The sequence below is a fragment of the Paralichthys olivaceus genome, chromosome 9 (genome assembly GCF_024713975.1).
Source record: "Paralichthys olivaceus isolate ysfri-2021 chromosome 9, ASM2471397v2, whole genome shotgun sequence".
Classification (NCBI taxonomy): domain Eukaryota; kingdom Metazoa; phylum Chordata; class Actinopteri; order Pleuronectiformes; family Paralichthyidae; genus Paralichthys; species Paralichthys olivaceus.
Genome location: NC_091101.1, coordinates 11353845 through 11381503, shown reverse-complemented (window position 1 = coordinate 11381503; position 27659 = coordinate 11353845). Strand labels below are relative to the sequence as shown.

The 27659-nt window shown below is 41.4% G+C and overlaps 1 protein-coding gene across 4 annotated transcripts in view; it reads left to right on the top strand.

Moving 5' to 3' along the window:
* The first annotated feature begins 3425 nt into the window (after window positions 1-3425).
* unc5a (unc-5 netrin receptor A) overlaps window positions 3426-27659 on the top strand; it is a 137595-nt gene continuing 113361 nt past the window's right edge. For 2 of the 4 annotated variants that reach the window (XM_069531561.1, XM_069531560.1), the window contains exon 1: window positions 3426-4057. In XM_069531561.1, the coding sequence (XP_069387662.1) occupies window positions 3964-4057 (94 nt within the window). In that variant the 5' untranslated portion in view covers window positions 3426-3963. The remainder of the gene's footprint in view (window positions 4058-27659) is intronic. The other 2 variants (XM_069531559.1, XM_069531558.1) reach the window with 2 other exon arrangements.

Here is a 27659-nt window from a genome sequence, read left to right as displayed (position 1 = left end):
CGAGTCCATTCCTCTTCTTTATTCCATTGTTTTACGAGGTGTTTAAAAAGTAAGTGCTACTAGTACTTCCTCTCACCTTATTACAGTACACAGCTGTGAGGCTCTTCTTTGAAGAGAAAATAATCATGTTAGCATGTGTTGAACTGTTTAAGTGCTAAGCAGTGAGTTTGATGGATTACAAGTCAGTTAGTCCATTTTTCTGACAGGATGCAAATTTATTTATGATCCAGAGGCTGGGAGAAAATGAAATCATCATATATTTCCAAACGCTCACCAGTGTTTTATATTAGGAGAATATATTTGGGATGGAAACACACTCTATGAATAAATTATTTGAGTTCCTGTTCGAAACAACTCTTGGAGCGCCACACCGAAACAACGCCCGGCTCCTTTCAACCATCGAGCTCTTGAACTTACAAATTATCTGCATGAAACAGAATCTTATTTTAAAGGGTGTGATAGGACATCTGTTCTTCTTCTGAGTCAGGAGAGTTGTACTTTGAATCAAAGACACAGAATCAACTTTAATTTTTGGAGTGTCTCCGTTTGATTTATAGTCAAGGAGTAAAATGTTGCCCACTTCGTATGATTTGGTGGTTATCCCATTTTACATTTTCATCAAATCACATTCTCTGGCCATATCTGTAAAATTGAGAAATCATCAGAGCTGAAGCAGTAGGATATTGGAAGTTCAGCTTCATCAGCAGTCTGTGCTGCTGAAATGAGAGACCTTCAGTGGGCTCCTTCAACCCCCCCAGCCCTCCTATCCAACCAGCCCACCCACCCTTCCACCCTCCCCTGCAATTTCTGCCCCTCTGTTTTTGAAACTCTCCATCTCTCACTCTTCACTCGCACAAACCAGATATGGTGAAATCACACTGAGGCTATTTTATCTCCATTCGTGTGAAATTATTCAATTATAGGAAGTCACAGCTATGCATCTCATACCCCAATCATAACATTTTACTAGTGTATTTAGAGCCACAGTGGAGGAGCAGCCTATGTATTTTGGTTACTAATGAAAAGATGATGGTGGCCTTAATAGTACTTATACATAACGGTGATATGTGGTATTGTCTATGTATGTATAAAAATATAGTGTGCATATATAAATATGAGTCTGTACAGAGACTGAGACCAAGACAACGGTGGGAGTGGTGTATGACTTGGCCATGTTGTTAAAGTATTACCTTCAGTTCCAACTGGGATTTGCTTGGCTCCTTTTAATTAAATTTATACACTATTGATCATCATACAGTCATTTTGCATGGTAATTAATGGCTAAAATGCTGTGGCATGCAAATCTGAACCTCAATTTCATTCTCATTGGACTGCATCCTCATAAGTGGTTTGCAATGTAATATGCAATCCGCTGATGGCTTATTAAGATCTTTACAGTCATTTAATCTGAGACTGTGGTCAATTATATCTCTCTGGAGTAGCATTGCAGTTTAATTTGATATAAACAAAACAAGGGGCTGTGAAGCTGTGGTCATGATGGAAGCTGATACGCCTGCTCTCTCCACACGTCTGTGCTGGAATGCAGACAGTCAGAGCCTGAGCTGCATCGTCCTCCGGGGACCTCCTGTGCTGTTTGTAAACAATAAATAATATTAATTTCATGCAGGACACCTCCAGCGGATCAATTATTATCGACCAGGCGAATCAGTTGTCTTTATAGGTTGCATATGTTGGGAGTGTAATTGTCCGGTTTATGAAAGGATCCATGACAACAATCACTTTAACAATCTGCAACATACAAATGAGCCTCATGTTTTCTTAATACTTATTGGTCACTGAATCCGGTCTCTTTAGATCATAGCTGCTGCTGAATAATTCAAGATGATACAAGAGAATTGGTGGCTCTGTCCTGGTCTCATGATTGATTGCAGCAGACCAAGCTGCTTCAAATCTCAGGATATTACAACGCGAGCCAATGACGGAGAGAAAATTAATTACAACGCCACAAATCGATGAACAACTGAATGTGTCAACTCCCCAAAGAGCTGTGATTGTTCAATGCAATCTCATTGAGGCAGCACAGGGGGGGGGGGGGGGTGGCAGGATGCTGGACTCAGAGGAGGTTGAGGTGGAGGTTGCGGCCTGCTTTGACTCAGCAAACACACATCACAGCAAGAAAACACACTGTTATCAACAGCTACAAATCCTCTCCCTGTTAGAGGATAACATGCATTTACACAGATATTTTCAGATCCTCGCACATAACTTGGCTCCTTTTCTTTTAGCGAAAGAAACCCACACTGCTGCTTGCTCTGCCTGATCGGACACAGAGCCGATTAGCAGAATGAGAGAGATCATTACGAGCAACCTCACAAGTGACCACGGCTGAGTCATTCTCTTCCATTCAGCTGCTGCGCCCCTGCCATCCTCACCCTTTCACATCCACTGTGTCCATCCAGGATTTGATCGTGAAACTGTATGGCTGTGGGGTTGTGCCTTTTTCTGCATGTACATGTGTCTGTGTGTGTGTGTGTGTGTGTGTGTGTGTGTGTGTGTGTGCCTTTGCTTTGTATCCTACTGTCATTCTGACTGTGACTTTGACCTTTAGCGAGGGATGCTGGATAGAGAGGAGGCTTAATGAGATTGTATAATAGCTGAGCTCTATCTGAGGAACCATCCATCTAGACGAGCCCCCATAATTAGCCAGTAAGACATTGGTCTAGTTATGTGCGTCCACTTATTATTCTGCTGACCAGTGTGTGGGTGTGGAGGAATGGATAAACAAAGACACAATACCCCCATGCACCATTCACACCCAACCCCCTACCCACTCGCCTTCTTTAGTATATTAATAATCTGCTGTCGATTCTGATGTTGTAAAAAGCAAGGCTGATCAGACTGATCGTTACTCCACTGACACATCTACAAAGTGAAGGGGAAACCGATTTGGAACATAAGTTACACCCTGGTCTGAGTTTGGTGACAGGAGTACACTCTCATGGGAGCTTTAATCCTCCTTCATCTGTGAGCGTCTGTCCCTGTTGTAAGGGCTACACTGCACATGGGTGCACACACACACACACACACATAGAGAAAGAAAACCTCAAGACAAAGCAGTGGCGCATTTAACTGAAACTCAATGACATGCAGATGTGATCTGTGCGCATTTGCATGCAAAGCAGCGATCTGATTCCCATCATGCAGGACTGGATGTCATATCCGTCATTTTCATGTATGGCTGGAGGATGTGAAAAAAAAGCACACTTGCAGGGATACGAGGTGAAATAACCCCCCCCCTCTGCCGTGCCTTATCAATATGCGTTAAATTATGTTTATTCAAGATATGAAGGCAGGTTTCCCCTAAGAAGAAAACAAGAGGGGATGTAGCAGCAGTGCGCGCTCAGGACGCTCCATCCCCAGCGAGCGTGCAGACTCCGCTCCTGGTTTTGCTGCTCCGCTCATCGCAGTGATAGGCTACACCTTCCCCTGACTGACTCTCCACGCTCCAGCATTGCTGTGCAAGCAGATGTTCCCTCTCTGATGCCAGGTCCTCACCGTTTTAGCATTTCTGGGAGACAAGGTATCCTTACGCGCAAAGGCTGCAAAGTGGCGAGAAACTGCCTCTCGATCCAGGGCTCGGTGACAGAGGGAGAGTTTGAGGACGGACACCGGCTCTGGGAAGAAACAGAATAAATACAGTACAGTGACACCGGTGAAGGCAGAGGAGCCAGCACTTTGTCCACCACACCTGTGATGCGTTGTTCTGAGCTGCGAGGACGCAGGAGAGCGGGATACTGATGGCCACGCCACGGCACCGGGATATGTGTTGAGGAAAAAGACTTGGGCGGTGTGATTTTTTTTTTTTTGTTTTAAGGAAAAAAGGCGTTTACTGCCACAGAGGACACTCTCCGGACCCGAGAGCAGCTCAGCGTGCCCGTGTTTCTCCTCCTGCCTGTTTAAAAACTTAGGTGGCGAAAGAAGAAAAAAAACACCCTCACGAAGATGCCCTTACTCCCGGGCCCCTTTGTCCGCTGTAGCTCCAGCGCCACGCTCCTCCGTGCGCTCTGCCTCGTCTTCGCTGGCTTCACCTGCACTGGTGAGTTTCCCTGGATGGATTTTTTTTTTAGGATTTCTTATTAATCGTGTTGTTGTGTTTGCACATCTGCGCAAAGGAACACCGAAGCCCGCACGTGACAAGTTGTTTCCTGGTGCTTTTCTTCTGTCTTATTTTTTTTGTGTTGCTAAAACGCAGCCACGCGTGACAGAGCACGTTGTCGGCATGTCGTTATTGTTCTATTAATTTCCCATCAATTATCCCGCACCTCAAGGTTACGCAGGAGAGAGAGAGACCGTGGCTTCTTAGCAAGGGTCCAACTTGAGAGCTGCACCTCTCAGTGTCGTGCTTTTGTTAGAATAAAACATATTTATTGCAATAAGCGCCACGGAGTGTGCAGCGTGGCGGTTTATCCGCACTGTGGTGGCTGTATACGGGAAGTTAGGGCTCCACACCTGCTCCACCACTGAGGCAGTGCTCAGTAACCTTAAGATCCTTTACGCATACTCAACCTTCACTTTATTCTTCCCTGGTTTAACACCACCCCCTCGCTGATAATATTGTGTTGTAAAATCTCTGAGCTGTGGAGCTGTGTACGAGGAAACAAACAGTATAACAGCCTGTACATATATACATATTTGTAACGCAGGATCCTCCAGGCATCCTCTCCGGCCAGGACTCATTCCTGCTGCATTTGCAGTATGGTGACAGCTTTACGGAGTTGGTAGACGACCCTACTCGCACTGATGAGTTGCATTTTATGATGTAGCTTCTCGGCCAGACACTCCCGATTGCATGCAAATGTGCTGTGATGCACAAAACAATCATCCTACTGTGATGGGGCGAGTCCAAGCATAAATGGCTTTGAGATAAGTTTCCCCTCTTTTTAGCTGCAGCAGAAAATTAATCAGTAACACACCTGTAATAAGTAAAATTAAAAATTAAGTAATTTCTAATTTGAAAGTCTAATAACCTAAGATTACAGTACAAGTGCAAATGATATGAACATGTTTGGTTATTTACTCCTAATATCACACATATCACACATTGCACATTCAAGCCAATTCAAAAAAATCTATGCAATCAATTTGACCATTTCAACTATTTCCTCCAAAAACACCTTCTCTACTCGTCCTCCCTGGTGTGAAATATCCTCCTCACAAAGCTTCACAGCTGGAAGCCACTGGTGAGTATCCAAAACAGCAGAATTTCCACACATCATTTACCTCGTGCGCTTGTTTCCAAACTGTTAACCTTGCTTTGGACAGAAGGCAAACATGTTAGAGTTGGTGTAATTGTGTCTCTTGCTTCAGGACACAGAGATGATGAATTAAGAGGGCTTTACTCTTGCATTAATTAGTGTGTAATTATGAATATATTACGATTAAACAAACAGTCATGCTCCAGGGACCTCATATATCAAGCTAAGTAAGTAGCGGTGCAGTGGTATTTACAAGTCATTTTATGATGCACGTTGAAAGTGGATAGGGTTTCTGGGTTATATGGCTGGAGTGGTGTGTCAGTGGTTAGGCGATGTTCCCTCGTAGTTAGAAGTGACTTGGTGCTTCAGTTGTGTGTAGACGTTGTTGTTCTTCCCCTTGCGTGTTTGGTTTCCTCTGGACACTCTGGTTTCCTCACGCAGTCCGAACAACTGCAGCTCCAGGTTCATTTAAAGACACCAAATTCCCACAGGTGTGATGCTGTTTGTGTGTGTTTCTTTGTTTCTGTGATACACTGGCAATATGGCCCAGGGTGTTTCCCCGCCTTTCGCCCAGTGCATCCTGGGATATGCTCTCAGCCCTCCTGTGACCCTGAATAGTAATGAGCCAGTTCAGGAAGTAGATGAATACAGGGTTAACATGTTTTACTCTTTTCTGTCTTCTGTATCAGATCTCTGAGTGCACTCTTTCTCCTTGTCCTAGTCTGTCACTGCCTATCATATATTAGGCCAGTACAAGCATCCTTATAAGCTGCCATCTCGGCATACAGGCTACTTTTATAGGACAAAGTGAGTTCCAGAAATGGATCAAAAAGTAATTTGCCAGCCAATTCTTTCTACATCAGGGCTGGGACAGTCTCAGCTGAGATCAGTTAAGTTATCCTCTGTAGAGAGGCAAGGTGCTGACTCTGCATTCATTGCCATCAAAAGCCGACCCGTCTTTTTTGCAGGGAAACATAACTCAGTCAGTAATAAAGGTAGGCCTGTCAATCTAGATTCGAGCTAGCGGAGCACTTTCCTTTTCACCGTGTTGTGAGTGATCTGACGGACGGGACAGAAAAGGAGCGGCGTGCTTTCAGCCTCAGGAACAAAGAACCGTACTGCACAGTGTGCACACAAGGGCAAAGCTGAGCAAGAATTTGCATACATGCATTTCTTCCACATAGGTGTGCGTCTGCAGCTTATTCCTGCTCCTGTTGTTTCCCATTTTTACTTTAACTTGCCTGTCAGTTTGTTGTTTGTCCTTTTGTTGCTTCCCCAAAGAAAAGAAAATCAAAAACGCAGCTATCAATGCAGAGAGAATAGAGACCCTGAACTTTTCTTTGTTTTCCACTCTGCCCAGGGACAGTGTTGCCAAGCAATTGTTGTGTGGTTCAGCGAAGGGAGCATGGGATTTGGTATCAGGCACCTCCCTACTTGAGTGAACAGTCACCTCAGAGCAATTTCCACGGAGTGTAAACCTTGTGATGATGCAAGGAGATGGCCATTAGATGACAATAAGCAGAAATCTATTGCGTAATTCAGTCACAGTGACTTCCCCTGTCCTGGTACAGTGATATCAGGGATATTCTTCTGCCAGTTGTCTCATAATTCTAGTGTGAATCATCTCAGACTTTTCTTTGTCAAACCCGGTTTTGTCTCTCTTCACTGACTCACTAAAAAATGCGATAAGGGGAGCAAAAGCTGGAATCAACATAATTTATTGGAGGAAATTGCCTTCTGGTCAAAGGAATTTAAAACCACTCTGTTTCTGTCCCATGGCTAATGCATGGTAAATGATGGCCATGTATTTGCAGGGATATGGTGTTTTACAGGCAAGAGATAATTTACGGCCAGAAAGAGTTCTCGTTCCCTCTAGTCATGGGAGATGAATTCAGATGACAAGTTCCAGGAACAATGTGGAACAATGTGGGGGAGGGAATTTTATATATTAAATTATTTATTTGATCAACTTCTGATACCAGTAAATTAACATGATGTACAACTGCAGAGTTTATCATGCAAGGAGGCAATTAGAAAACTGCATGGTAAAAAATCAAAATTACTCAGTATAAATGCTTGTCATGAATCGTATGCTGCATGCAGAATTTGAATTGGGCAATATCATAATGAAAAAGAGAGTTGGAGTTGCTTATTTGCAGGACAGAGCTGATCAAATATATTAAATTTTCAATTCTCTTTCCATCACGTTAATTTGTTTGTAAGAAATAACACAAATGAATCAAACAAATCTCATTCCTGTCCAAGTTTGGCCAAATGTAATTTCTTCAGTTGGAGTTGCATTGATTAATGGAGGTGGAGATAATAGCTCAGCATAAATGAATAAAAGGTAAACAGTGCAAGTCAACACAGGTCAGGTTTAAACAGTCGAGGAGCACGCTCCATTTGGTGACAAATGTTGGGGCGGCTTATCTTTCAGCAGGATGTGTCCCTGCGCTTATCATTTGCAAATGGCAGTCTTGAGGAGGAAAGGAAGGAAACAGCCGTTGCCGAGGACACATGGAGGATGAACCTCGTGGAGGGGAGGAGTTAGGTGTTATTTTCTGCAGCCTGTGCAGAGGCCCTGCAAAGGCACTACATCTCTGTCAAACTCTGCCCTTTTGTTTCAATTACCCTATTTCTATGATTCAGGTCTATGTGAGAGCGCTTAGGGGTTGAAGTTGGGCTATTTCCCCCCTGAAATGCAGTGCAACATGGTCCCTATCTGTGCTATTCTATCCGGGTAGCATGAAATTGACCTTTCAACTCTGATGTGGGATGAGATTTCCCTACGTCTTAATGGGAACCTGGACAATAATTCACAGAAGGGCACAGGATCTGACATTGTATCAGCAGTTGGGGAAATTGCCCCCAATCCCTACTGTTGTAAGTCTATCGCTGCTAACCATCCCTTACAAGCGACCAGCCTCGTATATCCGAGGGCCACCAATGAGCGGTCGGGATAAGCTTGTTCCTGAGCTGTGTGTGGACTCTTTCCCTGGAGGGTCTAATCAAATGTTCTTTTCTTTGGGTTATTTCCTTCTCCACTCTCATGGTGAGAGAGAACATGCTATGCTGACCTTGAACCTTGGTTTCTGCATTGACACTTAGCTGATTCCTTCTCTTGAGTCTCTCGGACATAATTTCGCTTGCCATTGTTGGCCAGAAAACAAATATAGTGGTCAGTTGGTGAGTGCTGGGCTTTTCTTTCTCATTTTTCTGTTTTTATAGTAACCATAATGTGCTGTCTGGCTGCTGATTTGTGCAGTGAGAATAGCGCGGCATGTTAGGAGATGTTTCCTGGTCCTTCCTGTTTTCCAAGTGATCAATACTCTTCTCCAAATGGTTAATTGGCCATCAGTCACTGTCAAGAGGAAGTGCTTAGAAACCTAGAGGTGTCTCAGTGCAGCTCATAATAAGAGTGTCCAGTCCTCTGGGTCCTCTTCTGGCCTTTACTTTAGACCAGGTTGTGGCTGGGGATGGCGGGTTTGAATGCAATATGGAGAGCCATGGATTAATAGTTCTTTAGTGAGGCCACCGGGGAGCGATGTGAAAGCCACTTCCACTTCATCATACAGCGGAGTGGATGGACGGAAAGTCTGCCGAGCGCGCGTTGAGACAGGAACTTTGAAATGGTGTGAAGGTCATTTGATGTGAGCTGGCATTTGTTATATCAATTTACTGTCACTGTGTAGAAAAACTTTTTTTTCTAAATTAAAATCATGTGTTTCTGTGGCAGCCACGTTTACTTTAAACATGTGCAGGTCAAGAGAGAACCATCTGTATATTCAAAGGTTGTTGTTATATTAAAGGGAAGTGAGGGCATTTGAATTTTCATACGGCTGTTTCTCAGCAGCTTGTAGTGCAGGGTTATGAGATAATGAAACTTTTATCTGCTACTTCAACCTTGACGAGAAAACACACCTCCAACCAAATGTATGGCTCATTGTTATGCTTACCCCTGCTCTGCATGGTGTGTAAAAGACGTAATTAGAAAGCACCTAAGGCTACTGAAGACAGCCCTGCTGGCACTTGATTGGCAAGGGTATCCGAGGGAGGTCTGGCACAGCCTGAGCCAGAATTTGTCATCTTGAAGTGATTTTGTTGACAAGACAGGAGGCACAGTGACCTTTCCTAATTATGTGTATGTGTCCAGGCACCGATGCCTTAGGCAAGCAATTCAACTGAGTCAACAGAGCGCTGACTCTCGGAGCACATTCAAGCGTAGACAAGCATGCGTGATGTAAGGTTAGGATATGCTGGGTTTAGCATCAAGCGTGTTAATAATTCAGTATTGATACAACATTATTAATGTCATTTTGTGTTGCCCTTTTGCCCTCACCCTTTGCTTATAGAAATGAGGAGAAACAAACGGAGAGGTCTGTTTTTGCGTTTCCTCCATTTTCCCACTTGTACCTGCAAATGTCTGGAAAAGCCACGGTGGTGTTGCGCTATGCATGTTGATTCCCACAAAACGTGAACCATTTGTCATCCACCCTAAATGTGTAGCAGCAAGAGAACAGCCTCTCTGATCTATGTAGGTCCCTCTGTTATTGTTTTTCCCAAACAAACCACTTTCCGATGTGAAATGAGGTCTGAACATTACAGATTCAAAGCTTAAAGCTAAGCAGCAGATTTTCTTGGCAAGGCCATCAGAAACGCTAGGCTCACGGAAAAACGCATTCATGTCCTTACTTCAATAGAATTAATCATGACAACACAGCTACCATTGAGACTAGATGCTCCCTTTTTACAGCACGCCTTGATTATGGCTTCTATGGATTTAAATGTCCACTGACAGTGCATTCATGTGGAATCAAAGTGTGTTTTCATACCTGCAGTCCCTTGTCACCTATGCTTGAATTTCAAAAGGTGAGTACAGAGCAGCTCCGCTTTGGCATTGTTTTAGTTAATTAGCCACTGATTTACAATCCGGTGTCTCAGGCAGAATTAGTTTATCATAATCGTTATGTTTAGTGCAGCTACACATTGATGATTACAACCGAAAACCTCAATAACTTGTAATTATTTAGATGCCATACTGTCACATTAAGAGAATCTGCGTGTTCTCAAATTTTATACAAAGACCTGTTCCATCAAAACACGATGAGCAGGAACCTATAAGAGGTTATAGACAAGCAGCGTTCACCATCAATTGTCTTAGCCACTTTAAAGCAGTTTTAAAAATCAACACTGGATTTCACTGAACAACAAAATGTTATGATCTAACATGGTGGTGATTAAAAACTACATGCACCTCTCCACTCTCACCCATCTGTCTTTCAGGGTGGCTGCAGCTCCTTAAAAAGTCTTCAATTCAATTTTACCGATGAAAGGCCTTAAAAAGTATTAAATATTCTTAAATTCAGATTGGATGGGTCTAGATTTCATAAGGCATGTGAAAATTGCTCCACTCAGCCAGAGGTTAAGTTTATGCATCAAATTAATGCCTTTTTACTCAATTTGTGAACATGTTAAATTCAAGTTTAATGATAAGTGGTTTGAGAATTTTTGTGATTGAAGTCAGTTCCTGGAAGTGCTTTGCTGTGTCTAAGGTCTTTCAAACTTATGTCCCAAGTCTTAAGTCCAACTGACTTGAGTCCCAGTAGAGTAAAGACTTAAGTTTCATTTTAAATTCTATTTAATATATGTAGAGCATCTCTGTATAGGCTCAAAGGTTTTTTACCACAAATAAGTCAAATTGATGACCATGATACATTGAAATGCTTTTAAACTAAGATACAATCATTATCGTAATTTTAAAATCCTTATTAATAGATTAAATACTACATTTGTCATCATCTTGCTGGTGATTTGCAAGGCATTCTGGGAAATTTTCACATCCCTCGGTTTGAAGTGTAGGTATGAAAAATCTCAGTTGGCCCTCCCCCTCCATCCCAACAAGAATTTAGAATGTACATATGTTTTTCTTTTTGACAAGAAACCTTAACCACTTAACAAATGTTTCCCAGTAGGTTTCACCTGCATGTCAAGGTCTGTGGATAAAGTTAGCTCAGTTGTCATGGAAATAACTCTTTTGTGTTGAAGTGATCTAAGAACTTATGTCCTCTTTGGGTATAGGTGATAATCACTGTGCTTTCCATTCAGCGACACTGGTTATGAATGTTTTTGTGTGCAAAATTTCCACATGCATGTCGCCATGCAGACAACTAATTCAGTGATAGGTCCCACAAAGCATTGTTCAGTGAGGAATTCAATCACATCTTCAGGCATAAAGTGTCTTTTTAATTAAAAAGCATTTGGTCCATGATATGTTGATAAACCTTTCTTTAGTGCACAGCAGCTCTGCTGGGAGCAGTCAATCGACAGCTATAATCTGACATCATCTTGAATCCTGGCGTGGGTGGATGGAAGATATTGTGGCAATTCCTTAGATACTTCAGGTTAATAGGACACTAAATAATGTGTTTGCTCATGTACCGCTTATAGACTTAAAAGTGCTTTTACAGGTTATTAATTACAAGTTTGCCATTGCTTCTTTTGGGAGTTGGCACTGTTCAGCCCTTCAGTAAAAAACAAACAACAAAGCTCAGTTCAGTTTGCTCATTTAATTAATTTGCCTAACGTTGCAGTTGGGGCGGACAGACATCTGGTGACCAATAAACAAGAATCTAAGGAGTTATTTGTTGGATGGAGCCAGTGTTTAATGGATGCGAGTTGGTGTCCAATTTCAGTCAGTGATTGAATGCAAGCTGGCCTCTGACCGAGCTCAGTTCATAGGATATTGTTAAAAGCTCCTCTAATGACCTAATCCATCCTTTATTTCTGAGTCACTGTGGCAAATGTTTTACTCTCTGTTCAGAACATCCCATCATTCATAGGATGAAGACACTACAGAGGATTATTCATCTCTATTATTCCGGATTTGACTAATTGGAGCTGAAAAGTCAGTTGGGATACACCAGGTATGAAGACACTGTGAAAGATGATTTGTTGAATCTCAGAGCTCATAAACCTGGTTTTAAAGACCCTGATAAACTCCTAGCCATAATCATTTTAATGTCTAGACATCTGCACACGCCCGGAGTCATCCCGAGAGTGGTCACAAATGTCGCCAAATGTCTGTCTTCACTCGATCTGATGGCGTTTTGAATCACGAGCGCTGCACAGCATTGTAAGTCGCTCTGGATGCGAATGCCTGCCACCTGTTGTGAATGTAATTGTGCTGACAATAGCTATCGGAGTTTACAGTGATGTGGAGCGAACTGAGTCTACATCTGTTCCCCTAAACATTAGTTTTTGATTGGTGTCGAGATGGAGTTGTATGAAATCACTTGATGTTGGTGACGTTTCGAGTGTCAACAGGAATCTGTAGGTTTTTCTTTCCATTTTTATCGCATGCAATGGTAACTACATAATTCTATCCTTTCAAAGATCTAGAATTTAACTGACTGACTTATAGTTGTAATTTCAGAATTTCTGTATTGTAATCAAATGGTATACGCCTCACTCTGTGTAGTATATCATTGCTCTTTGATGAAACACATTAATGCTTGTTTTAATATAACATTTTTTACCAAATTTATAAAAATAAAAATCATATATTTATCGGCTAAACATGGCTCATAACACCACCGAGTGTTTCACTGTTGCGAACTTTGCAGGGGCCAATGCTTACATTGAGTCAACCATTTGGGATGTTTCTACCTCATGACATTTATGTATTTATGAAAAGCCAACACCCTGTTATTGAAGGTAGGCGGCCCCCTGCCACCAGCGACAACTCATGAGTGCAAAGCTGAAAAACCGCGCCAATTTTCAATTCTATGCTGGAACTTAGCCACAGTCTGCCATTTAGAGACATCACCCATCCTCCCCTGCCCCTTGGCCGACTCATGCACACACACACACCATTAGAAGCGTCTGCTCAAATTGCTCCGGACCACAGCGCTTCTCAGACACCGTTTAGCCCCAGCTGTGTTGGCACCAGCCGACTGTGCAAACGTTTCCAGCGGCACGGGATGAGCATGGTCTTGGCCATCAGGCAACTCCAGAGGCGGTGGAGGAGGGATGGTATGTAGATCGGTAGGTGTGCCTTATGCCCCAATGCACAGGGGTGAATTTACACTTTAAACTGTCTATGTGTTCCTCTGGGCAGCAGGGGGCTCCACTGTGCCAGACCTATGTGGTTCTGTCCAGGGAAGGAGGGAGGACCAGGTCCCTTTAATCTCTGCCAGACATGACAACTTCATGAAGCATATTAATCCACAGTGTGCACGCTCTCTCTGGAGGCTTTGGGGGCTTTTTTCTTTTCTTTTTATGTAAACGAGGGGAAGCAGATTCTGACTTACTTTGGGCAACACCCTCCTGAGGGCCTGAGGAAAGCGATTCCTCCTCTACCTTCTTCATAAGTGTTTAATTAGGAAAGTGGAAGAAGGAAATTCATAAATTAAAATGCCACTGGAAAGAGTTAAAGAGGGAACAGAGAGGTAGGTGAAGAGAAACGCCTCCATCTGTTGAGGAATTTTCCTATATCCTCACACATTACTGTATATGCCACTATATACTATATTATGTATATATAGTGTATATTACATTATATCTGTACACCATTAACAGAAGAGTGCCTGGCTAATTCCATAGATACTCCCTTCTCTCTCTAAGCAGCACCAAAGGTCAGGTTATAGATAAAGGATCAACCAACCGTGCATTGTAGTGTCTACGCTTAGGGGCTTTCATATCTAACTCAGATGCCCCAGACAGAGAGGCACCAACTTCAACTCTCACCAACTTCAACTCTTTTGCATATCACACCAGTATCCAATAGCATGCAAACACCTACATGTAACATAGAGAGTGAAAGCAATTCTAGCCATTCATTGATGTGCTGTTAGAATGGGTGACACAAGTAGAGGAAGATATATTGGGATGCTGTGGGAGACGTCTTGAGACTTGGGGGTGACAATTGCTCATGTTACTTTGTTAGCGGTTGTATATTGTTCCACCTTCTGGTCTCTTTGATGCATCAAGTCTAACAAGTCTATAACACATCAGCTGCTGCCTGAGTTCTCCTTTCACCAGCTTCCAGAAAACATCCATAACACATTCTATAATTACAGGTTGATCTCTGACTCTATACAACAACCTTTTCTTTTTTTTTTGCACATATCCACATGTGAAGGCAGAAAACAGACTCTTACCTGTAATTATAGGGGTTAGCGGATGTCTATCAAACTAACACAGGAAGACGTGAACTTTTAAACATCATGTGGAAAATATACAGCTACAGCTTGTTTTTTTTAAAGCTGGTGCTGAGGGTCACTGTCTCCAGTTAAAATAACATCCTGGTTTCACAGTGAACCAGAGAAAATTATACATTGGTGTCACATTCGCTTATTCTGTACTCTTACATGAACACTGTCCTCTCCTATACAATATTGTACATTTAGAATGTTTTCAAAAATAATTTCACAAATTGTTTTCATTTATCACTTAAGGTCATGCAAAGTGTATTTACACTGAAGGAAAAGAAAAGAAAATCAGTATTTGGTGTGACTGGCCTATGGCTGGGCAATATGTCCAAAAACATCTGACAACAGCACCAGTTCTTCATGTGAACCCAGTGCGACTGCGGAGGTGACTTCAGGACTCTTTGGAGGACACACTGTCTCTTGCAGGAGTCCTTGTTCTTTTTGTCTCTGGAGTCTCGATGACTCTGGCTGTATGTTTGAATGTGGGACCAATCAGACGGCTACCTCATGGTATTCTAGGAATATATAAACACAATACTGTATGTACTATCCATATCTATACTCTTTACATTTCATAGATACAGTCAGTAGAAACTGTCTCAGGTCATGCATGTACTCATGCATACAAAGTCACCTCATGCTTTTCCCTAAAGAAAAATGGCGTTGACCCTGAGAATAACCTTTTTCTATTGTGACTGCCGTTTCTCAGATAAAAGCTCAAGTGTTCATCTTATTTCCTGTCTTTCTTAAGTTCCCAGAACCAGACGTCAGACCATGTCCCTGAATCCCCCCTGTAATGGGTGATGGAAGTGTCACTGTGGGAAATGTTGGACTGAACAGTCCATAGTTTAATTATTTAAAATCACATTTCAGGTTTTAAAATTACACGACTGAAAACTTGGACAGATTGGTTTCAGGCTGAATCATCACAAGCCAAATGCAATTTGACTTATTTTCTTATTTCTTGGTCATACACTGACTTTGCTCTTCTACTTTCATTAAAATAATCATTTTAATAATAACTTTTGTGGCTTAGTCAGATTGTTTTGAGAATTTCATTGTTAAACTTATTTTTTCTTTGATATTTTTTAATGTTTTTCTGCACAATGTTTGGTGAAATCCTGAGCTTTTACACACAGGGGCAGAGTAATCGCTTAAATCATTTGCTACACAAAAAGTATTTTTATCTCAACGCACTCTGCTACAGAAGTCTTCACGTCTCTGTCCAGATTTGTAAGAAAGGATTTGTCCGTCTTGTGTTCAAAGGATGAAATTGTGAAACAAACCGGGCCCATGTATTAAAAAAAGGACTTCATTACTTGGATAACATTTCTAAGAACTCACAAAGGTGCTTTTCTCTTCCCTTGGCAGCCTTCAGCTTTGCTTTTATCAAACTTGTCTTACCTTTCAGATTCCATTATATTAATCAGTGACATGCCTTAGCTCTCCTCACTCAGGCTGACGCATCATTGGGAAATGTGATTTTTTTTGTGTGTCTAGTCCTCTGTGTTGGCTTTATCCCTGTAAAACCACACCTCATCAGTAAATCACATTCCTAGCACTGAGATAAGTAGTACACTTTGGTTGAGACTTTTTTTTCAGGAATTATCTTTGCCCATCATCTATAACGGGCTGCCATTTTGTTTTAATCCAGCTCTGATGCATAAAGCCTCCACAGCTTGGGGGAAATCACCAGTGCCTAAAGCAAACAGTTGGACCCAAAGTCCCACAAGTACGAAGCAGCCAAGTAAACCCATTAACTGCCTATAGAGTCGTTTGTGGTATTGTCTCCACATGACGCTCTCCACAAATCACAAGCTGGTTTTTACTCTTCGAATAACTGCAGGAGAGCCAAGACAGCACTTCACTTATTGTGTAACTAATGTTAAAGGAAAAAACATTTTCACATCGTTTAACATTTGTGAAGTAGATGAAAAAAACAACAGTTGCACTTAATTTCTAGTGTAAAAATATGTTGTATAAAGTACAGTTAAAGCTGGTGAATCACACCATAAGCATTTCACTCTGAAGATATGATTTGACAAGGCTGCAGCAGCATTTTCATTTTGGGGCTTCGAGGCACGATACCTTCCGGACTCTGGATTCTTCTGTCCCCTCTCAACATGTGATGCCCAACTGTACAAATTATATGAATCGCCAGAAGGTGTTTGATTTATGCTGAGTCTGAGTTATCAGCTCCAAACAGGCCATGTAGCTTCCCTCTTATCATCCCACCCAGCCGTTTGCAGAATTTCTGCATGTTTTTGGAGCTCAGCGCTAAATTGTGATGACAATAGTCACGAACAGAACACAAAGACAAAAAACTGCCACTTGCAGCAAAATGAGAGCTTCGCCCCATCTCGCCTAATTTTTTCTGTCGGATTTTCCTGCAGCGTGTTTGACAAGAAGGGCTGGCAGCTTTACGCTGTGGCACAACTCGTGCTGTCGTGGTTGCTGCCCATCCCCGACCCCTGTCACACAATTAGCTCTCCGCTCTTCAGATAGCTAGAACAAAGGTGAACCCGGAGAGGCGAGGCTGTATTCAGTCAGAGTGGAGGGGTGTGTGTGTGGCTCAAGGGCACTTTTCTTGACCAGAGGAGTCATTGGTTGTCACTAAACATCACTGTCTCCGTCCGCACTAATGGCATCTCCAGATTGTGCAATGAGGAACAAAGGCTGGTTGTATGAGATACCGTGGAAAAAATAGAGCGACCCCATTAGAGCTGCAGGCTATGGTTTGTGAGGCAGACCTATAGAAGTGTCATGACAGGAATGAACCAAGGAACAATTATAGGGTGATGTGCTTGAAGCTAAGCTGCGTCACCAAAAAGAAGAAGAAAGTGTTGAATGAATGGCACAGCAGCCACATGCTTGTACACGAAGATACACATACACACACACTGTATGTTTTTTTTACCTAAAATTTCTAAAACCAATGTTGGCGCTTTATTCCTCCCTCTTTTTCTAGGTTGTTTATTTCATGAGGTGAAATGTCAAAGGTGAGCACATCAACAAAACTGTGTGGAGAACAACAAGAAAATGAAATGTTATGATTAATAATTTCAAATATTCCTGTGGCTATGAAGAAAAAAAATAATTAGAGTGACTCTAGCTGAATTATATTTTCTGGTAAAAACTGAATACATTTTTATCATATAGAAATTGTCATTATCCTGCAAGTAATCATACTAAAATTCTCTTTTTTGTGTGTGTTTAAAATATAAGTTGAACAGTGGGAGTGTATTGACTTGATCCATACCCCAACGTGCTTGCTCTCACCGGGAGGTCAAAGCGATAGTTCGATGGAGTACAGCCAAAGTGACCTCTTCTTCAGACATAGAAAACAACAGAAAAAAACACACAACATGCCTCCATTAACTCCAAGTTTTAAGCCTAAAAGACCTGAATAACTAAGCTTTCAGATGTAGCCACACAAACTCACACCCTGCGTGTGATATGAATTTTGGGGCTTGCTGACTTGGATGACACCACATAAGCAGTATGGAGGCATGTTGTGTTTTTTCTGTTGTTTTATTATGGCTGCAAAGCTGTTTACCCCCGAGACTCCAGAAGTGCTTTGTGCAGTCAAACACTTCACCCAGCCCTCCATCGACATAGTGGTGAGAAGATAATTCGGTGAACTATCCCTTTGACTAAACAGTGTGTTTTGTGGGCACTTAACACTTTAAGATGGGTATGAGAACATTTTAAACCACACTTGCTAATTATGAGTCCATAAACTAAAAATGTGGTCAAAAATGCTTTTTACTATCTCTGTGGTCTTTTTCGCGAGCAATCCTAATATACAAGAATTGAATTGGCAGTTGGATATGAAGCTAATTGGATTAAAAGACGAGCCCTTGTGTTGTTTATTTTTGTACTGTTTATGTTCATTATTCTGAGCAGCACATATAGAATAAGAGGAGAGAAGTGACAATAATGCTTCGTTTTAGATGTCAGTCTACAGGAAGTAGTTGAAGTCGTCCTACTCTCTTTGGTAAAGTATCACTGTTTTTGTCCAAGGTTGACTCATAAAACAAAATGTGTTCTCTCTCTTTGAGAGATGCCACTTCTCTGTTCCCTTTTTTATTCAGAGGAGAAATGTTATTTTTCCATTTATTGCTAATTTGAGTCTTGGAATATTGTGTGCAAAGTCACAGCGATGAATGTGCCATGTTTCTGCAAGGCGTTGCAGGAGTACAACGGTTGGCATCAGCGTTGTCACACTTAATCTCCATCTCCATGACACTCGGAGTCAAAACATGAGCCTGGAAATGCGAGCCCTCCCCGTGTCAAGAAATCTCTCTCTCTCCGTGCTGGAGCTGCTAATGATTCTGACAGAATTAAAAGTATTAAAGACAGTTATTCAATTATTTAATGATGTCTTATTAAAAAAAAAAAAACGCTGCTGGTTTTTAAAACCACAAGATCTGACCTGTTTTTTCTCTCCAAAGACAGGGAGGCATTATCCCTTCACCATCCATATTTCCAAGGTCACAGCATGTATGCGGGTCCATGTGTCTCACTGTCCCTATGGAAGCTGCAGAGTCCCACAGGTTTAGCAGTAATATCCTGGTTAATTCCTCTGCATGTTGGGTTATTGCTGTCAAAGCTCCTGTGTCAGTTTATCCTCAATTTCTCTTATTCTCTCTTTTTTACTGATGACTTCATCGCTTCATGTCTCCACGACGGTCCCACCCATCGACACACACACACAGACGGATCCACATGTGAGACTATCTGGTGTGGGGGTTTCATCATTTTCATATTTTAAAGTCTGGCTGTACTGCCAATGGCAAGTACTGCTTTTAGAGCTTCTAAGAAGTGATTTCCAGTCGTGTAGCATAAGCCACAGCTAGCTAAAAGGTGAGCAATTTGACAGTGTTACACCCTTGAAAGTCCCACAAGTAAAACAGCGAAAGATTTCAGTTTCAGTTGTTATGAATTATTTGTTCTATGTGTTCTTTTTCAATTAAACTTGATAATGAAGGACGTTCTATGGCATTCATTCTCTGTATTCATTTGGTTTTCAAAGGGTTTAACCTGAGCCAGGCCGAACAACAACGACAGCAGTCAATGAAAATAAGTTGAGCGGCATTTATCTCAATATGGTGGTTCTTCACATGAACTTCTATATAGAAGCCATACGATTCTAAATAGTGGGTGCAGACATCACTGATATGACTTCATTAAATAAACCCCTGACCCCTGTGATCTATATCCTCTGAGTCTCTTTACTTCACCAAAGAATGGAGATCCCATGCAGAGATATGTGGCCGTGCCGTATCGTCCTATCTTTAATTTAGAAATTCAGGACGACTGCGCACTGACGAGATGGTTATCCGCAAGTGTCTGTCTTATCACTTCATGCATGTTGGCTCTTCAAAAGCCTCCGTAGGGACCACATAACTGGCTGGTTGCAGTACTCAAACTAAAATAGTTTTTCTTTCACTGTCTTTTCCCTGATGACCACTGATAAGGGTGATGATGTCAGAGATAATTTCTGAAAATTTCCATCCGGCTGCGTGTGGGGCCTTTGAGACCAGACGTCTGAGGGCCAACTAACCAAGAGACGGGCTTTAAGGATGGTGAAAAGTGTTCAGTGCACGGGCATGAGAAATGTTGTTTTCAAATGTGCTTTTTCCTCGGAGAGCTGCGTGTTTGCATTGCAGCAAAGAGGTGAACACAGGGGCGTGCAGGTGCAGCTCCCCCCCGTAGCCTGTCTTGATCCAGGACACATCCGCAGGGGTGTCGGTAGATTAAAGCTGAGGTGCTCTCTCTAACCACTGGGCTTCCTCAGTCTCCAGAAATATGTAGGTGGATGGATTAAAAGAGATGGAGTGGGGGTGTTGGGCTTCTCCTCTTTCCCAGCGACTGCGAACATTAATACGAAGAGACTGAACTGCCGCAGGTTTACAGAAAGAAGACATTTCACAACATATTTGACATCAGCTGGAAATCCCCTCTTGAATGGAATGTCACACACTGTAGCCATTATCTTATCAGGCCTTGGAAAAATTACAGCATGTTTTTCATAATCGGTGTCAGTTCTATGCTACATTATGAACTTGAAAGGCCAATTTAGTCGTTGAATACGATAATTCATTAGCTTTTCTGAGTGCTGATTAATGTCTTTTAAAAAAAGTCATGGTGTTGTGTGTCTGGAGCTGAAGTTGATACTGGCTCCGCCTGTCACGATGGAGCGTTGACAATGATGTCTTCAGGGCTTTCATCCTTTGCTCTTTACATTTGCCTTCCTACCAATTGAAAGGCAGGGAAAACAGTGCAATTTGTCTAAAAGGAAGCGACTCCAATCGATAGGATTTTCATTACAGTTATGTTTTCATACTGCAGCGGAGGCAGGGTGCGGAGCTCGGATGAATGATGCATTAATGTTTCCATCCCATCTCCCTGCCCGTGTCAGTCTGTGGCTCCCAAGGCTTGTCACTGCAATGATGCGGGAGCACCGGGATGAGTCTGTGCACCGGGACCTGATTCTCCTCAATGCCATGTCCCCAGTCAACAGCTGTCCATTTTGTCACTGTAGATTTCAGGCCGTGTCGTGGCTTTGCAGGGGAAGGGAAAGACCAGAAGGCATGATCTTTGTGAGAGCTGCATTTTATTGAATTACCCCTCACTCTATAGTCCCACTTGAGAGTTGGGAGTTAAGCAGCTTACCTGTGGCCCTGGAAATAAACATGACTGCAGTGTTCATAATCCAGCAACAAATCAAGTAGTCACCGTGAGAATAAAAGTATTCATATTTACTATGCACTTTGAAAACTACAGGTACGAAATGGCCAAAAGAGTGCCGACACTCCTTTCCTTGTGTAAGTTTTATCTGTTTCCCTGAGTTTTGGCTGAGCCCAGAGGCATGGAGACTATATTAAAATGATAATGTGGACTTGAAAATCAATATGTGATTCCACAGAAGCATTATAATCTTCAATCTTCCAATTCCATGCACATTTCCAAACCCTGTTAACAAAGCTGTTTACAGTTAATTTTCAAAGTTGTGCAGTATTAGACAATATTCAAATGTTTGAAACTCAAAACAATGTAACTTAAAACTAACAATATTAAAGTTATCCTGAAAACATTTTTTTTTAAAAGACTGCATTTGAAATTTCAGATCCTTTATTAGTCCCACAATGGGGAAATTAGCAAGTAATAAGTAATATGCAATACTTAAGTGTAAGGAATATAAAAAATATAGAAAATGTGTGTGAGAGTACGTAAAGTGAATGGATTGCACATGAACCATTGATATTGCACATACAGATGAACATAGCACTGAGAACATTGCCCAGTTAAGAGTTCAAGTGTGTGAGTGCAGTCCTAGTGGTGCATGTAGTTTTCACTAGGAGCAGGGGAGGTTGTATTGTCTTACTGCTGCAGGAATGTTGAACAAGAGAAAAAAATAAAAGCTGCACTGTGAACAATATTCAGATGCCATAAGTGAAAAAAAGGCTATTGTGTTTACATTTATGTCATTATGCTCTTTAGAAAATACAACCTGTCAGTCCTCTCATCAAGGCGGGACTTCAGTCAGGTCACTTCCTCGTTGTCACTTGCTTTATTAACATTTACAAGTTGTCCCTGATTTGGGCCGAGTTCACGCTCCAACCAGAATCATCAGTGTCCGCCTGTCACCGGGGCAGTTGCTAAGCAGTTAAATGAAATGAGAAATATAAAATGTAATTACCTCTCTTAAATTTGAGAATACCAACGCTTCCACATGGGTGTCAGAAATGGCAGACTTCTCTGCAATACATTAATTATGGCTTTAATATGGTCCCCTATAGGCTTCCATACCACAGTTCCAATTAAATCATTGGACTACAGTGTACACGGATACTTAGACCACTGGTGCAGTTTGGAGCAGCTACGCTGAATGAATAGAAAAATGATGCTGGGAGGTATGTACCAAATACAAGATGGTATCTTTTTCTGGAAATTAGATTTGAAAGAGTGGAGTTTGTTTTTTATATTTGAGCATGAACCGATTACGTGTTGTGTTCATAACGTCACATTTGTTTCTCACAACCAACGCCCAGTACAGTACCCAGATCTTAACCACACTGGGAAGAACCGGAACACCCGACTGCCAGCCAGACCTCATGCCCCAACATCGCTAATGCTCCTGTTACTGAATGGGAGCAAATCTTTGCAGCCTTGTGTCAAAACCTTGTTCAAAACCTCCTCGTGAGCAGTTATAGGAGCATCTTCATGCCCATGGTTTCTCCAAATCAAAAGTGCAACAGCTACATTTACTTGTAATTAGGGCTGGGTGCAAAAAACAAAAGTACATTTATTACAGTAACTGTCACATTATTATTTATTTTAAGTTTAAATATATCCAACGACCATTTGTTTTATTGATATTTTTGAAAATGATATAGTTTTATAATAATTGATGGTGTTTTATTTCCCAGCTCTTGGTGTAATGTTGATGTCTACATATTATTGGTCATACAACATGTGTGCTATACAGTTTTTCATTTCACTTCCACAACATCATAACCACATTAACATTAGCATGTACAGTCACGGTGGACAATTTTGAAATGAGACAGTGCAGAGGACACACACACACACACAGGAAATGCTGATCAGCACCCATGATGGCAGAGGGTGTAAACCGCGACAGCCTGGTCTCCAAATCCAATAAACCTCCGTGTGATACAGCTGTGATAGGTCACCCAGATAACGCAACACAAAGGGCAAAACAAATCGGCCGGACTCACACACGGTGTCTATTGCTCATTATGCTCCTGGCAATCACAAAACAAATGACCACAGGTGAAACGGACTCGCTCCCTTGGCGTATAGTCATTTACATTACCATCATTCATCACATGGTGTGGCAGCCTGTATATTGGTTACTGTGTGGTTTGTGTGTGTTTATGCATGCACATCTGAAAACAAGGGGAAATTGCTCTCCCTCTCACATCTCAGTTTGTGGACCACAACACTGGCTCTGCTGCTGTCAATGCTCCCGAGCAGCAGCTGTGAAAAATGGTACGGCGGAGGGTTTGCGGTTTCCTCCTGATGCTCTTTGCCGCTGCCGTGCATCTGTGCTCCACTTGTGTTTTTTAAGTTTAATTGTGATTATTATTTTCCTGCAGCTGTATGTGTTCGACTCTCCAGCCAGTGATCAACAATCAACCTTTGAACTTGTACGCTTCTGACTTGTGCACATAAACACTGGAGTGGACTAATTAGTTTGTATTTTCACAGAAAACTGTTGGCAGACATAACTTAGCACTGAAACACTTATAAATATGCATTTTATCTGTTCTTCCAATCAATTATACAAGTGGGGATTTGTCCATTGGCCTTACAAAACTAATGGTTATGAGTTGATCATTTTTGTGACTACATTGACAACACAGGAAAATCTCTCAACAATGTGCAGAATTGTCAGGGGTATGAACGAGTGGATGTGGTCAGCATCGAGAACTTGTTCTAAATTGGCCCTATATAAAAACAGGAAGGTCCTCTGCTTATTGATTTTTCAAAGCAAAAGTTTGGTCCCTCAGAGCTTCCCTCTACATTACATAAATGGTTTGTATTCATATAGCATTACTGGCAACAAAATCGTCAGCAAATGATGAGGAAAATCTGCATCAGGATTGATTCTAAATCTAAAGGTGCCAAACCACAACAACAAGCCGGGTGAAAAAAATGAGTGAACAAATCCTTCAGGAAAAACAATATGCTGGATGTGATGATTAAATCACACATTTCTGAGGTTTGCTTATTATTGATAAAACATGCAAAACAAAGTTGCAATGTTATTTTACATTTTCAATTCTGTGAACCAACCCCGGTAGTTTATAGAAGGCTTTAATTTGTACAGGCTTGAATTTTCCTTCACGGATTTTCTGATTTTGCAAAACCATTTTATTTACTTCCTGTATAATCCTGCTCACGGTGTTATCTGTGTCAGCATTGTTATGCTGTTAGCTGCAGTTCCTCACTTTAGCTCTTGTGTCATGTAAACTGGAGCCGTCAGTCAATTATCAACCTGCAATGCTAGAAAAAAAATAACTGCAGAAAAGTGCGGGGGCATCTCATACAATTTTACATTTGCGGTAAAGTCATGGGGGGGGGGGTTTCTACATTATGATAAAATAATCCTGAAAATGCCAACAGATGAGCGATCATGACAGGAGCTGCAGTGTTAAACCAATACATAAATGAGTCAGTTGATCAATTAATTATTTTAACTTTACTAAATGGAAAATGCTCTGTAGTTCCAGCTTGTCATACATTTCCTTGTCACATTTTATTAAGTATGTCGAGTGTTAGCTCTATTTTATTTTCCTTATTTTATAGACCAAATGAGTTATTGATAAATTGACAAAGTAATTAATAATAATTAAAACATTTGTCACAGCCCTAATCATGAGAATAGCGATGTTTAATGCATCCTTGAGATATTGTTGTAGGACAGGGAGACCATCAAATTGTTTGGATGCAATAAAACTGCATAATTGAGTGGACAGTAACAGAAATATAAAATGTGTTTTTTACGTATACGCACACTATAGAGCTAAAAGTGGTTCCTCAAAGACCATCCCTTACCCTTTCTTCCTCACATTTTCACATGTCAGTAACTCAACCAGCTCTGATCTTCAGCCATGTTTAAAAACAGGGCACATAGCTGCGAGTGTGTTGTGATCCACCATTGTCTTCTGAGTGGTATCCTGCTGTAATGGGTTGTAGTTCATACATGATAGACAGTTGTGTTGCAGTAATCTTTCATTCCTCCCTTTATCTAAAGACAGGTGGAGTGCTGGGCTGATGGAAACACTTTTTTTCATTACCCCCTCTCATTGCAGTTTCTCTGCCTCGGCTCATTGCCGGTGTAGGACATGAACCCAACTTCTGTGAGACCTGAGTCTTTCAGTTTAGAGGCTCCGGCTGTTTTTTTGTTCTTTTAATGACATCATCCGTCAAATAATTTGATGAATCTTTTTATTTTCGTGTGTTTTTGTTTGTTACCAGTAATGTAACAACACACACTCACTCACAGTGTTCCAGTGTGCCTGCAGTAGAAGAACTGCGCTAACATTTAGTCTGTGATGATTCATGTTTATTATTCCCATTGAAGACTGGTTTTCTTATCACGGTCCTCGAGTACAAATTTGGCTTTTGTTGTTTTTGTTACTGATAAGCCTAACTTCTACATTTCTTTTTATATTGCCCTCATCAGTTATTTATTTACCTCTATTGTGGTGACTCATGTTGTCCTCACTAGAGGTAAATGGCAATAAGAGGCATAACTACATCTCCAAAGATCCGGAGCATAATTCATTTTCAGAGGGGTTCCGGAGGTTTATTGTGTTTTTCCACCATGATCTTATCAGCCGCTTTGCTACTGTTTTCTTTTTTGACCTTATTTAAATTCTGAGATAAGCTTCCTTCCAGCATAAAAATGGACACAATTTGTCTTTTATCGGGTGTTTTTATTTTAGGGGAGTGCTTTATCACCGTACCTGTCCGCTGAACGCAGCCTTGCTCAACGTAAATGCGCCTGGCTGCTGCATTCCCCGACTCGCCCAAGTTCGCTGTCGGGGCTCATTCAAGTCACACAAGTGAGCTGACCTCAGTCTGAGTGCATTTAATGTTTTATCAGATCTAACAGAGAAACACCAGCAAATCTGTTCTGGTTGAAAGAGATTTCAACACATTACAATGAGAAACAAACTGTAGGATTTGTTGCGTAGTGTGTAAAAAGCTTGGTACGCTCCAGCATCACATTATCTCTTTTATCCAGATCTGTGAGGAATTTGTTTTTCCTTGGCTGCGTAAAATATTTACAAGCCTGAAAATGTATTGAAATTATGAGTTGATGCTCAGTAGGAACGACTTATATGTACAAGCAATTTAAATCCTCTCAGAGGCACAAATGGAGAATTTCACAGCAATTATGCACATAATCAGAATATATTTTCACATTGCTATATCTCATTGTCAGAGTTGTGATCAGTTTAATTCAGTTTACATCAGTTCACGAGGTGCCTTTTGCTCATTTCAATCTGTAGACGTATGAGTGTCTGTGCAGTCTGTCACAGAATCGTGTTGAAATGAAAATGTCAAGTTTAAATTTCAAACATGTTGAATCAAAAGTGAATTGATCTTGTTTGTTTGGATCGAGCTGGTTCAACATCAAAGTTACTATTGAAATTCAGGCCACACAACAGAGAATAAACACGTTTCCACAAGAGTTGAATTAGTCGACTGATGAAAAAATGACAGCAAGAAAACTGCTTCAATAATTTATTAAGCCCCCTTTTAAGAAAGCAACACAGAATTACTGGTTTGATTTCTTGTTTAACAGAGGATTTGTTTTTTTTTCTTCATCGTATTTGATAATAAATTTAATCTCTTTAATTTTTGGACTTCTAGTTGGAAAAAAGCTTTTTAAACAATGTCACTTTGGCTTTTATTTTAATCATCACTTTTCACTATTTCTTTTTGACATTTAACTGACCATATGATTAATTGGCAAATTTCAAATAGTAATTGCAGAATAATTGATAATATAAATGATTACTTAATGAGTTGCTGTACTAGTTTCCACCCATTATATGTCATTCGAAGTTTTAAACGTAATCAGTCAGAAGGCCTGTGACACTGATGTGAGACGAGTGCGAGGCCAGACGCCACCTTGTGCCGAGCACTTCCCGACTTATCTGGTGCTGAGGCGTGGAATGAGCAGATAAAACAATTCCAAAGGGGAAATGATTCTGTCCGTAATCAGATTTATTTACGCAGCCCACTGAGGAAGATTGATGTCTTATCTGTGACTGTGGATTTCAATTCTCTATGCTACGACGCAGATAAACAATCAGTCTGCTGTCTCCGGAGCTTTTTTAATTGTCTGTGTGTATGCATATGTGTGTGTGTGTGTGTGTGTGTGTGTGTGTAGTCCGTGTGTGTGCAGATGCAAGCACATGCGCCTATTAGCATGTTTTGTCTATCAGCATGTTTTTTGACATCTGAGACAGTGATGCTTCGGAATAAAGTCACCGCTGTCTCCCGCTCCCCCAGTTCCTTGCCTGACTATTTTTCACGGCTGTTAAATGTCAGACACATGCTCTTACATCTTGGTGACTAGCAATTGAAAAGTGGAGCTCAAGCAGAGATCAAACCGACGCTGTTGCTCCTGTCTAGCTGGGAGACTTTTTTTTTTCCTCCTTGCTCGTGAGTGCGAGAGAGAGGC